Raw genomic sequence first — 12,517 nt, forward strand, 5'->3', positions numbered from 1 at the left:
GTAAAGAGCTTTGAGAAACAAAAATATACTTTATATACTTTATATGATTTCATCTGTGATGAAGATTGTTCATCTTTGTCCCGTCTTTTCTCAACTCCCTGCCATCTAATTTCCACACGACCATTTAATTCAAATCTGTTTTTCAATAACTGGAAAAATAAATTACACGTTTTTTCATTGTGTTTTTTTCTAAATAAAACAAGATGAGACTGTCCAACATGTCCTACCCTCATCTGGTCCTGCTGCAGCCGCAGAGCGTCTGTGTCGATCGCCGGAGGCGGAAGCTGAGTGATGAGGGCTTCGGTCTCGCCCAGCCACGGCTCCAGCTCCTCGTAGGTCTCCCAGAACCGAGCCACCAGAACCTGAGCCTGCTCCAGAGCCGAGAACCGCTCGCTGTGGCTCTGGCTCACCGTGTCGTAGCGCGAGCTCAGAGAATCCGTCTTCACCTGCGGCAGGAGTCAACGCGTTACGTCACACACTCTGCCTCATTTATTACAGAATATCTTCAAATATATTTACAGACAAAAGTGTTTTATCTTAATTGCAAAATGTTTATGTTTTGTAGAGTTTTTGCTTAATTACGGCTCTGAATATGTTGGGTATTTTCAGCAAGTGGCCTTTTTTAAGTCCAGTTAACAACTAATTTAGTAATTGATTAACTGATTAAATCACTAACAGACTAATCCATCCATCCATCCATCCATCCATCTTCTTTCACCCTTGTCCCTCAGTGGGGTCGGGAGGGTTGCTGGTGCCGATCTCCAGCTAACGTTCCGGGCGAGAGGCGGGGTCACCCTGGACAGGTCGCCAGTCTGTCACAGGGCAACACAGAGACACACAACCATGCACACACACACTCACACCTAGGGGCAATTTGGAGAGGCCAATTAACCTGACAGTCATGTTTTTGGACTGTGGGAGGAAACCGGAGTACCAGGAGAAAGCCCACCATGCACAGGGAGAACATGCAAACTCCACGCAGAAAGACCGGGGCCGGGAATCGAACCCAGAACCTTCTTGCTGCAAGGCAACAGCTCTACCAACTGCGCCACTGTGCAGCCCCTAAACTAATCATCATTAATATGATTAATCGCTTCAGCTCTAAATGAAAGTTCGGCCTGTTAATGACTAAAACTTGAAGTTTTTACAGAACAGACTTAAATATCCAAAATAAAACGGAACAAAAAACTAATAAAAACAAAATAAAAACCACACAATCAAAACCATAAATAAGTAGATTATTGAAGTTTCTGTAAACAAAGTTACCCTTTAAAATACATCAATGATCACAGTGGAAGTTATGGAGTTAATAACTGGTGTGATTAGCTGATTAATGCTCGTCTCTGATACGAGAGGCTGGCGACGTACCATCAGAGCGTCCTTCTGCGCGGCGCTGCAGGCTTCCAGCACTTCGTCTCGGACGCCGATCAGTTGGTCGACGGTGTCTTTGTGTCGGATGATGTCGATGTTGAAGGCCCTCTGCACCTGCAGCTGAGCCACCGTCACGTCCGGCTCCAGACTCAGCGGGCCCAGAGACGCCAACTTCCGCTCCGTCTCCCCGACCCAGGCCAGCTCCGCGTCCACCGCCTCCTCATACTGAGCCAAGAGTTCAGTTATCGACGAATGAAGTCAAAAAGTTGCACTCAAGTTAGAGCATCACTACTTCAACAGTCTCGCCTCCTCTGGTTGGAACTAAGTTTAATTGCATCCATAATTCACAGTGATTTAAAAACACACAGCTCTCAGTAACTGGATGCTTCCTGCAGTACCTGCTGCGACCTCTGGATGGCAGCTTGCACCAGCTGCACGCGCTGAGTGATGGTTTCATCGGCGTGTCGGTACCGCTGGTTGGCGTCGGCGACGAGCCGGTCCAGGCCTTCGCGGGCGCGCCACGGCACCAGATCCAGCAGGGCGTTGCCCACCTCGTTCACCGTGTCCAGAACCAGGCGCTTCTCGGCCGACACTTTCTTCAGCTCCTGCAGCAAAAAGAAACCCCAAAAATAAAAACCCAGCAACATGAAGCTGAATGCGTCTGAAGGCGTCAGACATCCAGCTGCTCTCGTTTATCTTTTTAAAAACACTTTAAATGTCACATCATGAAAATATCGTCTCAAACTGGCAAAACCTGGAGACAGGAAACAAATTACATAAACAGAAATCCTTTCAAAAAATGCTGCTGAGGTCCAAGAATAAAGAGCATTTCTATGGAAACTCGGCTGTGGGTGGGCTGACGCTGGAGCCGTTACAGACAGAAAGCAACGACTCATTACAGCAAATATGAATGACTTTCAAAACTGCGATTAAACGTGTTTAAACCGACCTTTAAGCCTCTAAATAAAGTCTGAAACCGGATTTAAAAATAAACGTTTACAGCTGAAGACAAACTTTCTTATTAAAAAATACTTTACTAATCCCAAAGGAAAATTAATTCAAATTAATCAGAGTTATTGTAGATGGTGATGGCAGGAAAGACCTCCTGTAGCAGTGTGTACCTCAGTGAATTTGAAGAAGCCTCTGACTGAAGACACAGTTTTCCTAATAAAGTCTCATGAAGAGGATTGTTTGTGTTTTAATAAAAACAAATGACACAACTCCCCCACCTTCTGTCTCTCCTGGTAGGCAGGTGAGGCGTCCGGCTCCACGTTGCTAAGCTCCGCCTCCACGCCGTCCAGCCATTGGTTGAGGTCGTCGTGGGCCGCGGCGAAGCGCGTGGACAGCTGCAGGGCCTGCTCCAGCGTGCGGAGCGCCTTGCTGCTGCCGGCCGTCATCTCGGCGTAACGGGACTTGATCCCGTCCAGCTTCTCCTGGATCAGCAGCACTTCCTCACCTGGGAGGGAAACGCAGAGCGTCCCGTCAAGGAACCAGTGAAATTCAAGCACTTTTCAAGGCAAGTTTTCAAGGCAAGTTTTCCACTATTACATAAAACAATATAAATGAACTAAAAGTCAGTTTCAATTCACTATTCATGATATTTATTATTGTTGCTAATGTCTTATGATGGTATTTTACATTCTACTTCTATTTTACAGGGACAAGTTAAACTAAAATATTAATTTTCAAGGATGTCATACAGAAATCAAGCACTTTCCAAACCCTGAAAATGCTAAATTAAAATCAGGACACTGAAAAGCAGCTCACCTGTGGTCTGCTTGAGTAAAGCTTGTCCGTTTTTGATGGCCTGATCCACAGTTTTCTTCCTGCTCAGGATTTCCTCATTAAGAGCCTGAAGACGGAGAAAAACAACAGAAAACGGCTTCATTTATGCTTTTTATTTCTGCTGTTTCTCTAAAAGAAAAAACGACGAGAGCTGATTTTTATTTCCTTCACTTCAAAAACATAAAATCTTAAAGTCATTTTGGTTAGCTTCTAGTTAAAAAATATCAGTACATTGGCAATAAGACCAAATTAACCTGAGATTAACTTTTTAGCACGATATAAGAGCTTTTTTTTTAAAAGTCAATAATTCCTTAATATTGATGAAAAAGTATTAATTATAGGTGAAATAATCTGACAGTTTAACGAGATATTTCTTTAGTTTTTAGGTCAAAATTAGCTAAAAAGCTCACGTTAGCTTAAATGCAATCATTACGTTGGCTCACACTAACATGCTGAGTGAGTAACATTAACCTAATCCAGTCAGTAAATAAACTTTAGTGAGTGAAAAATAAAATGTAACAAATTAAAGTTAGCTTAAATGCTATCTTTATTATGTTAGCTATACACTACCATGATGGTTAACACTACATCTAAACCTAATTTTGGTTTTCAAGTCAAACCTAATGCTAGCTTAAATGCTATTATGTTGCTTTACACCAAAATGTAAGGCAGTAACAAGCAAGTCAAATCTAGCTTTTGACTAACAAGCTAACATTAGCTTAAATGCTATCATTATGTTGTATTCCGCTAACATCCTCAGTAATTTTAACCTAATTCATTCTGTAAATAAACTTCAGCTTAGAATGTCTTGTTTCAAAGGCAAATTATCTCACTTTATTTACTTTTTCATAAATTAGTAGGTTAGTTTTGTAGTATTTCAAGGGCACTGGGGTATTTGTACCAACAACATGACCAAAAACACTTGGTGAGATTTAGTTTTTTCAGTGTTGAGGTCGTACCAGTGTGTGTTTGTGCTGCTCGGCCAGCAGCTGGGGCTGGTAGCTCTGCACCGAGACCTGACCCAGTCTCTGAGCCACCTCCGCCAGCCAGTTCAGCACCTCCACCTCCTCCTCACCAAACAGCCGCGCGTTGGCCAGCGCCTGATCCAGCAGCGCCGCCCGCCCAGCGCACCAATCGGAGAGCTCCGAGTGACCCGACCGCACCGCCCCCACGCGCTCACGCAGCCAATCACGGTCGGCCGCGCAGCTGAGCGGGGACAGAGACTGGCTGAGGGACTCGAGGTGGTCAACCTCAGCCTCTCTGGAGGAAACGTCCTCCTGGAGCGCCTGGGAAGTGTGTGTGTGTGTGTGTGTGTGTGTGTGTGTTTTATATGAGGAGAAATGAGAAAGGAAAATAAAAACAACAGAAAACAGATGAAAACACAAAATAAGAGCATGGAGATGAGAAATTATAAATAAGAACAACACAAAAATTAAACGATGATAAACTGAAATAACATGGATGTTGGATGTGTGTGTGTGTGTGTGTGTTTTTTACCCTTTTCAAGTTATTTTTGCACAAAAGTATCGTGTTTTTAGGAAAATGCAGTACTGTAGCATTAATTTACTGAACTGGGTGAATCACATTCCCACTTCAGGAGTTTTGACTAAAACCAATTTACAGACTTGAGTGGAAAACGTGTTTATTTCTTGTACTGTTTTGTCTCAACTACTGCTCTGAATATGGCGTTTTGTTCAGCAAATGGCCTTTTTTTGAGTCTGTATACTTCAGGCAACGACTGATTACTAAATTAGTTGACAGTTTTGATTTCTGATCAATCACAATTAATCATTTAATCGGTTTGTTGGTTCTTCTCCCTGATCTACCGAGTGTCTCGTCTCCAGGCTTCTGACCCGGCGCCGGTTCCGTCGGCAGACGGTACCTTGTGCTTGACGATCTGCTGGCTGATCTTGGCCGTTTGGGTTCCCATGGGCTCAGCGGAGCTCAGGCGTCTCTCGGTGGCGCTCAGCCACTCCCCCAGCGGCTCCAGCGCTTCGTGGAACTGCAGAGCCAGAACCTGCAGCTCCTCCAGCTGCCGCTGCCTGAGATCGGACAGAAAATTGGGAGTTTTATTCGTATTTTATTGCTTTCGTAGGCTTATTTTCTTGTCATGTAAACCCATTTTATTAAATATTCATGAAGTTTTTATTAGATACAAGTCCACCTAAAGCTTCTTCTAAACGGATTTGTCAGACACAAATCAGTTTTACTAACGGCTGAAATATTATCTCGTGTGTACGAGTCTGTGAGCGCGAAGAAAAGCTCGCAGCAGACGGTTTAATCATGTTTCATGCTCTCCAACATGGTGCAAAGCATCATTGTGAAATGAGATTGAGATTTCTGATGACTCTCTTTATTGTGGTTTCAGTGTTGCATCAGAAATAAATTACATTTGCACCACAGGAACCAGCCGGGACCAAACATTTTTCCATAAAAACGGAACATGAGCATCCAGGGCTGTTATTATCAATTATTTGTATGATTAATCGATTAATCCAATAAAAAATTATCATATTCAGCCGATATTTAGTTTAACTACTTAAGTTTTTTTCATGCAATTTTAGAAACGCACCAAAAGATGCATATAAATAATTCACTCTCATTTATAAATAGGAGGTTGGACATTTTATTGCCTAAAATGCAGCAGCATAATGCTCGATCAGTTCTAGATTAATTTATTAATTTCTGGTGCCAAATAGACTCTTTTTTTGTCAGAATTTGAACGAAGTGAGGCTTAAACTCACTTGAGTAGATCTGGGTTGAACATATTTACAGAAAAACCACTCAAGACTTTTTAAATACTTTATGGGAAACACGTTAAAAGATGCAGATAAACAAACTGCACAGCTGAAAAAGCGGTAAAATGTCATTCCTTTCATAAATTTGAACCAGGTGAAGCTAAAACTCGAGGAGTTTTGGGCATAAAATATTTAAACAAATGCTGTTTTTTTAAAATCATAAATTCAAAATGCACAGTTTTGGCTTAATTACTGTCCTTTCAGTAATTGGCCTTTATCGAGTCTTCATACTCCAGCTAATTAATCAATTACTAAATTAGTTGACCATTTTCTTGATTAATTACAATTAATCCGATTAATCATTCCAGCCTGATTATAACCAATCCTTTAAACTGCTGTGAAAATATCCGATGTCTCTTTCCCAGGACTAAATAAGATTCCTTAGCGATGAGTGACTGAAACCGACCGGATCAAATGTTCTGGTGGAACCGGATCTGCTCGGCGCGGTGGGGGGTTTTTACCTGCCGCCGGCCTTGTCCAGCAAGTCGGACCATCGCTCCGACAGATGCTGCAGCTGGACCTGGATCTTCTCCCGGTCCTGGGAATCCGCCGTGGCTGCGATCCTGGCTCCTTCCGCGCGGATCATCTCCACCGTCGGCCTGCGGTCGTCTAACAATCTCTGCAGCAGCTGCGGTACAGGAAGTGGAAACGTTTTAAACCTGAAATCCGTTTTGAGAAGGTGAAACTCACCTGAAGGTTCCCAACTTTGCCCAGATCTCTCCGAACCGTCAGCTGCTCCTTAAACTTTGAGCCAAAACTATAAAACTTGGCAGCAATGAGACATATTTGCTGTTGATTTGGTTTAAATATGTCTGGATCAATGTTTCTTTTCCAATAATAAACCAAACCTAAAAACTAAAACTTCTGTTTTACACTGCAAAAACACAAAACTGTATTTCAGTTATAACATGGAAAAAATGTCTCATCAGTGAAATTATATATTTTTAATCAATATTAAACAATTATTGACTTAAAATAAGCTCGTACATCTCCTGAAAAGTTACTTCTAAGTTTGTCTTATTTCAAATGTACTGTGAATATCTTGGGCTGCACAGTGGCGCAGTTGGTAGAGCTGTTGCCTTGCAGGAAGAAGGTTCTGGGTTCGATTCCCAGCCTGGGGTCTTTCTGCATGGAGTCTCCATGTTCTCCCTGTGCATGGTGGGTTTTCTCCGGGTACTCCGGTTTCCTCCCACAAAAACATAACTGTTGGGTTAATTGGCCTCTCTAAATTGTCCCTAGGTGTGTGCGTGTGTGTGTGTGTGTGTGTGTGTGTGTGTCCTGTGTTGCCCTGCGACAGACTGGCGACCTGTCCAGGTGACCCCGCCTCTCGCCCAGAACCTTAGCTTGAGAGGCACCTCCTGACCCCACTGAGGGACAAGGTGTCAAGAAAATGGATGGATGGATGTGAATATCTTCCTTTGTCTCATTAAACTAAACATTTTTTGTAGCGCAGCCTGAAAGCAGCTCATATCTTCTACCACAGATTTCCTACAGATTCTCTTCAAATCGGCAGCGTTGCCGTGTTTAAACAGCATGACTGTCGTTTCCCTCCAGCAGCTGCTCTCTGTTTTCTCTCTCTCGCATCTGAGCGGCGAAACTCTTTACGTCACAGAGGTAAACAGACGTGATTGATCTCTAACTGGCTCACATGAGCACAAACACAGGAAATATGTGAGGCTAAACAAGGAAAAGTGCGTCTCTGGACTGGCAGACGTTTTTATAATAATCTACACAGAAAAATGGATATAACGTAATAAAAACAGATTTTTTTGTAAGTTTATTGACTTATTTTACCTTTTGCTCCTGGATCTGAGCCTTCACGACGCGGTATTCGGCAGACGGAGGCCTCTGATTGGCTACCAGCTCCTCTGTGTCGCTCAGCCAGCTGAGCAGAGGCTCCAGCGCATCCTGAAACTTCCCACAATGCAACAGGGCCTCTTGCAGCTGGGCGATACGTTCTGCAACCTGAGGCCAAAAAAAAAAGTATTATTATTCAAACAGATATAAACAGGATTTATTTTTAATACCATGAACTCAATCAACGATGAAAAAAAAAAAAAAGAAATTTGCAAATAAACTTTTTGTGCAAATGTGAAAAATATACAGAAGCTTAAATATGAAGGTGCATCGGTGCACCATAGTATTTAATATATTAGATTAAAAACTCAGGAATCTCATGTCGCAGTTGAACACACCAGCCTGTTTTTGTTAAGCTGAGGGGTTTGACTCTGTTATTTTTGGTTTTTCGGAGCCGTACCCGCTTGTTGAGCGAGTTCCAGCGCAGGTTGGTGGTCTCCAGGTCGTGCTCCAGCGCCTGCGTGTCGGTGTGCTTGGCGGCGCTCTGGATCAGGCCTTGGCCAACGGCGTTGACGTGCTGCAGCTTCGGCTGGATGCCGTCCACCTGCTCACGCTCCACAGCCTGACAGGAAAGTGGGGAAAACATCAACTGACAGGAAGCAACTCCAAAAATATACCTTCACTTTTCTTTTTTTCTTCTAAACCAAAGTTTTTTCCAAATAGCTCAGATTTTCTCAACTATAAATCTAAGAGAACAAAGACGACAGATTAAGTTCCTCAAGGTTCCTTTAATTTAAAGTCGACATGCTTCCTTTAGCTCCAATTAAACCATGTCCAGACGACCACAGCTGGACAATAAATTAACAATAAGTTAAATATCGTAATAGATATTATAGATCAATATCAATGAATAATACATCTGACAGAATATTCAACGTTCCATATATAGAATATCCACTGGATATTCCCGGCATTCTCAGAGATTTAGGCAGAGGAAAGACGTTAGCCGCTAAGCTAGGTTAGTGGAATGAGTCACTCACTCTTTGGTTGCCTAGCAACAACCTTCAAGTTTTCCCCAGACTGTGGTTGCCTAGCAACAACTTGCTGAGTAACTTGCGCAGCAGCAGTTTCAGGTTTCGCCAATTCCGTAAAAATGAAAAACAACAGAGTGGAGAGAATAAAACAGGAAAGACGCGACACCAGCCTGGCAGTATGTCAGGTACTTAAAACAGAGAAACTAATCAATAAAATTATTGATAAACTGACGCAGATGATGATCCAGCCCGACACAAAACATTATCACAGTCCTTCACAGAGACTCAGTGTTGCAAAATTATAGGAAGTGGATTGAAATGGTCTCCAGTTTAATGCAAAATAAATAAATAAATAACAGTATCGCATTTACAGCAAACATGATCGCAAAAGAAACTGATCCAGTTTGGAAACTGATCCAGTCTGGAAACTGATCCAGTCTGGAAACTGATCCAGTCTGGAAACTGATCCAGTCTGGAAACTGATCCAGTCTGGAAACTGATCCAGTCTGGAAACTGATCCAGTCTGGAAACTGATCCAGTTTGGAAACTGATCCAGTCTGGAAACTGATCCAGTCTGGAAACTGATCCAGTCTGGAAACTGATCCAGTTTGGAAACTGATCCAGTCTGGAAACTGATCCAGTCTGGAAACTGATCCAGTCTGGAAACTGATCCAGTTTGGGTCGATTCAGTCCAATTCCACACAGGCTTAATGTCAATTTCCTGTTTGATTCTGATTACAAGGAGCTGCAGTCAGGTTCAGGTGATTTATCAACCAGAGAAAGTTCAGTAATAAATCAGACGAGAACCATTTTAAATATTGAGATAATTTCAGGATTCCTGTCAAAAATAAGACCTGGAAAACTGATGCATGCTTTTATTTTGTAGTAGATTAGATTATAATACAAAAAAATCTTTTGTTGCTTTAGGTCAACGAATCTCAAAACGTTAACTGAGCCAATATTTGACAACTTAATAAACAAGGTTCAGTAATGAAGCTTAGTCTGCATGACAACAATATGTAGCCACATTTAGAAGCAACTGGATCTGAGGAAGTGTGAATACTGGGAGACACAGGAAGGGAACTGGGACAACGAGGGAGGAGGAATTTTTAAAAAAACGGGATGGGAGGTGGATTAGGGGGATTAGACTTCAGGATGAGTGAGTAGCTGGCTGGAAAAGGCTGACTCGGCACACACACACACACACACACACACACACACACACAAAGTCGCCTGTCTGGTCACATTACTCACACACACATACAGATAAGTCTCGAAGCCATGTTGGGATGACAATGGGAGCAGCCGACAGACACTAAAGACAACCAGACTTCACTGGGCTGGCTGGGAAACACCCAGCAGCAGCCAACCCGTCTCCTCTGCTGTAGTAAAACTGAAACCAAACACGACCAGACAAAGGCTCGTCTCACCGACACAAACACTCCACCTACGAGCAAATCTGCACCTCACGCGCCTTGCTTAAGGTAAAACAAGCAAGAAAATGGTGCAATGCTGTAAAATGTTTCATCATTTTCTTGGATTTTAATGGTTAAATGTTGCATCATTTCCAGAATACCAGAATATTTTAGAAAGAAAAGTCATTTCTGACTTGGTTGCAGCGTTTTCCACCAATCTGAACGTTTTGTCCAGAAATAAACACCAGTTAGCTCAAAACAGACCAGAGAACCATGCGAGACGCCACTTTTCCAACTTTAAATTGGAAAAGTGCCCGTTAGAATAAAACCGGGTCAAAATAAACATCCTGAATTCTCTGTTAACTGCAGCAAAACAAACATTATCAAAGATATTTTTTTAGACAAAAAGAGAAAAATTAATATTCTAAATCCAGGCTGGAGTTAAAATATGATCATTTTCGTTTCTCAAAAAATGTAAAACTCAACCTGGCAAAAACTTGCTTTGGGAAATAATGTCTTTAATTGGTTTGTGTCTAGATTTTATTATCAATAACAGGGCTGCAACTAACGATCAACAACTGATTATTCTGAACATTAATCAGATGAAAACATTTAGCACGTTCCAAGATTTTTCTTTTAACCACTTCAGCTGTTTTATGCAATATTAGAAATACATTAAAAGATGCAAAGAAACAAATAATATAAATAACTTCATGACTTAACATTTTAAAGTCTAAAACAGAAAGTTTTGTTTTCATATTAAAAGCTACATTTATATATATATGCTGCACGGTTTTGGCTTCATTATTTAAGAGTCTAAACTTTAAGTGAACAATTAGTTAATAAATTAGCCGACAATTATTTCAAATATTGATTGTTTCAGCTCCGATTATTAATATTAAGTGTTTGATGTAAAACTTGTTCTGCTGGATTCCTTCCATCCTTTTCATTCTCAATAATTCGCTAAATCCATAACTTCACCCTGTTGTGTCAAACAGCTGGAACGCCGCATCACCAGTCTGGCTGGATCTGGGACCAGCGGCGGTGATGGGACGGACTGGGGGGTCCGAACGCTGCTGGAATCCTGACATTTAAAGCAAACCCACAGACATGGTGGCGATATGCGGCGCTGCAGCAGCCAAACCCCAGACAGCCTCACGTGATGCAGCAGAAAAATATCTGAACGACACAGAGGAGACGTCCAGTCAGAAAACTGATTTTTACTTCATTATGGTTTGGATTAATTTCTGGTAATAAAGACTTTGTGCTTTTCTTATTTACTATGTAATTAAGGAGAAAGTATTGCGTATTTTTCAGCCACATGGAGCCATTTTAAAGCTCAATCAAGTAACTATGAGTTGTTATAAAAATGCTGTAATATCAAATACGACAAAGAAATGTGACTTTGTAAAGTAACGCCCGTCTCTTTAAAAACTCTGCCTTCAGGAAGTCATCACAACATGATGGATATATGGATAAAAAACTAAAGATTGTTTCGGATCATTTTCCATGTTTTCAAATCATAAATATCTCGCTGGGAAAAAGAAAAGAAAAATGCAAAAAGTCGATCTTATGAGAAGAAAAACCAGCAGGTCTTGGTCGTTTTAAAACAGACGTGGCAGAAAAACCCTCCTCTTCACTCTGACAGGAGGCGGTTATGAGCGTTTCTCAGATGTTTTCTGAAGCCGAAGCGGTGAAGCAGCTGAAGAGACGACACCCAGCAAGACACGGAGACGAAAAGACGGAACCACCGCTGGCGTTTTTAAGACGCTTTAGGACATTTAGGTCCTTTTACTTTCCCCAGTGAAAGTGAAACGTTTAGATGTAGGTTTGGCTCCAACTAGTCTGGTGTTGATGTGCAGGCTTTGCAGCCGACCACAATTAGCTTTAGTGTTTTTTAATTCCATTTTATTGTCTAGACTTATACTATAATCAAATCTGAACCAGATGAACTCATAAATAATACGCCGGGTCCCCGACTAGTTCATTATTCGCTCATTCTTCTGAGGAATGCGACTCCAAAATCCACCAAATTGCAGATTTTTCCATAAAGGAAGTCTAAAATATTCAAAAGGAAATACTTGGCAGCATCAGAATCATCAGCTCTCTTTTTGCATTAAAACTGTTTCTCCAACTTTTTCAGGATCTTCGCTCATTTAACAAACACTCAGACATGAAATAGGTGGAAATATTAGTCTCTTAACCCACTTATTTTCTCTGTTCATCCTAATGAAGCGATGACGTTTTGGAAATCATGATTAAGTGTAATCTGGGTGTTTTTACAGATTCTGAAAACGTGGATTCAATGATGGAAAAC

General features: G+C 41.7%; 1 protein-coding gene across 26 annotated transcripts in view; it reads right to left on the reverse strand.

Annotated features, from left to right (window-relative positions):
• The window catches only part of macf1a (microtubule actin crosslinking factor 1a), a 213,082-nt gene that overhangs the window by 27,966 nt on the left and 172,599 nt on the right, over positions 1–12,517 (reverse strand). For 21 of the 26 annotated variants that reach the window (XM_081612962.1, XM_081612956.1, XM_081612954.1 and 18 more), the window contains 10 exons: positions 8,212–8,373; positions 7,749–7,919; positions 6,416–6,582; positions 5,039–5,198; positions 4,116–4,442; positions 3,139–3,223; positions 2,601–2,827; positions 1,770–1,976; positions 1,369–1,596; positions 228–446 (listed from right to left, as the gene is read on the reverse strand). In XM_081612962.1, the coding sequence (XP_081469088.1) occupies positions 228–446; positions 1,369–1,596; positions 1,770–1,976; positions 2,601–2,827; positions 3,139–3,223; positions 4,116–4,442; positions 5,039–5,198; positions 6,416–6,582; positions 7,749–7,919; positions 8,212–8,373 (1,953 nt within the window). The remainder of the gene's footprint in view (positions 1–227; positions 447–1,368; positions 1,597–1,769; positions 1,977–2,600; positions 2,828–3,138; positions 3,224–4,115; positions 4,443–5,038; positions 5,199–6,415; positions 6,583–7,748; positions 7,920–8,211; positions 8,374–12,517) is intronic. The other 5 variants (XM_081612968.1, XM_081612964.1, XM_081612965.1 and 2 more) reach the window with 1 other exon arrangement.

The sequence above is a fragment of the Poecilia reticulata genome, chromosome 11, assembly GCF_904066995.2.
Source record: "Poecilia reticulata chromosome 11, P_reticulata-male-v2, whole genome shotgun sequence".
NCBI lineage: Eukaryota > Metazoa > Chordata > Actinopteri > Cyprinodontiformes > Poeciliidae > Poecilia > Poecilia reticulata.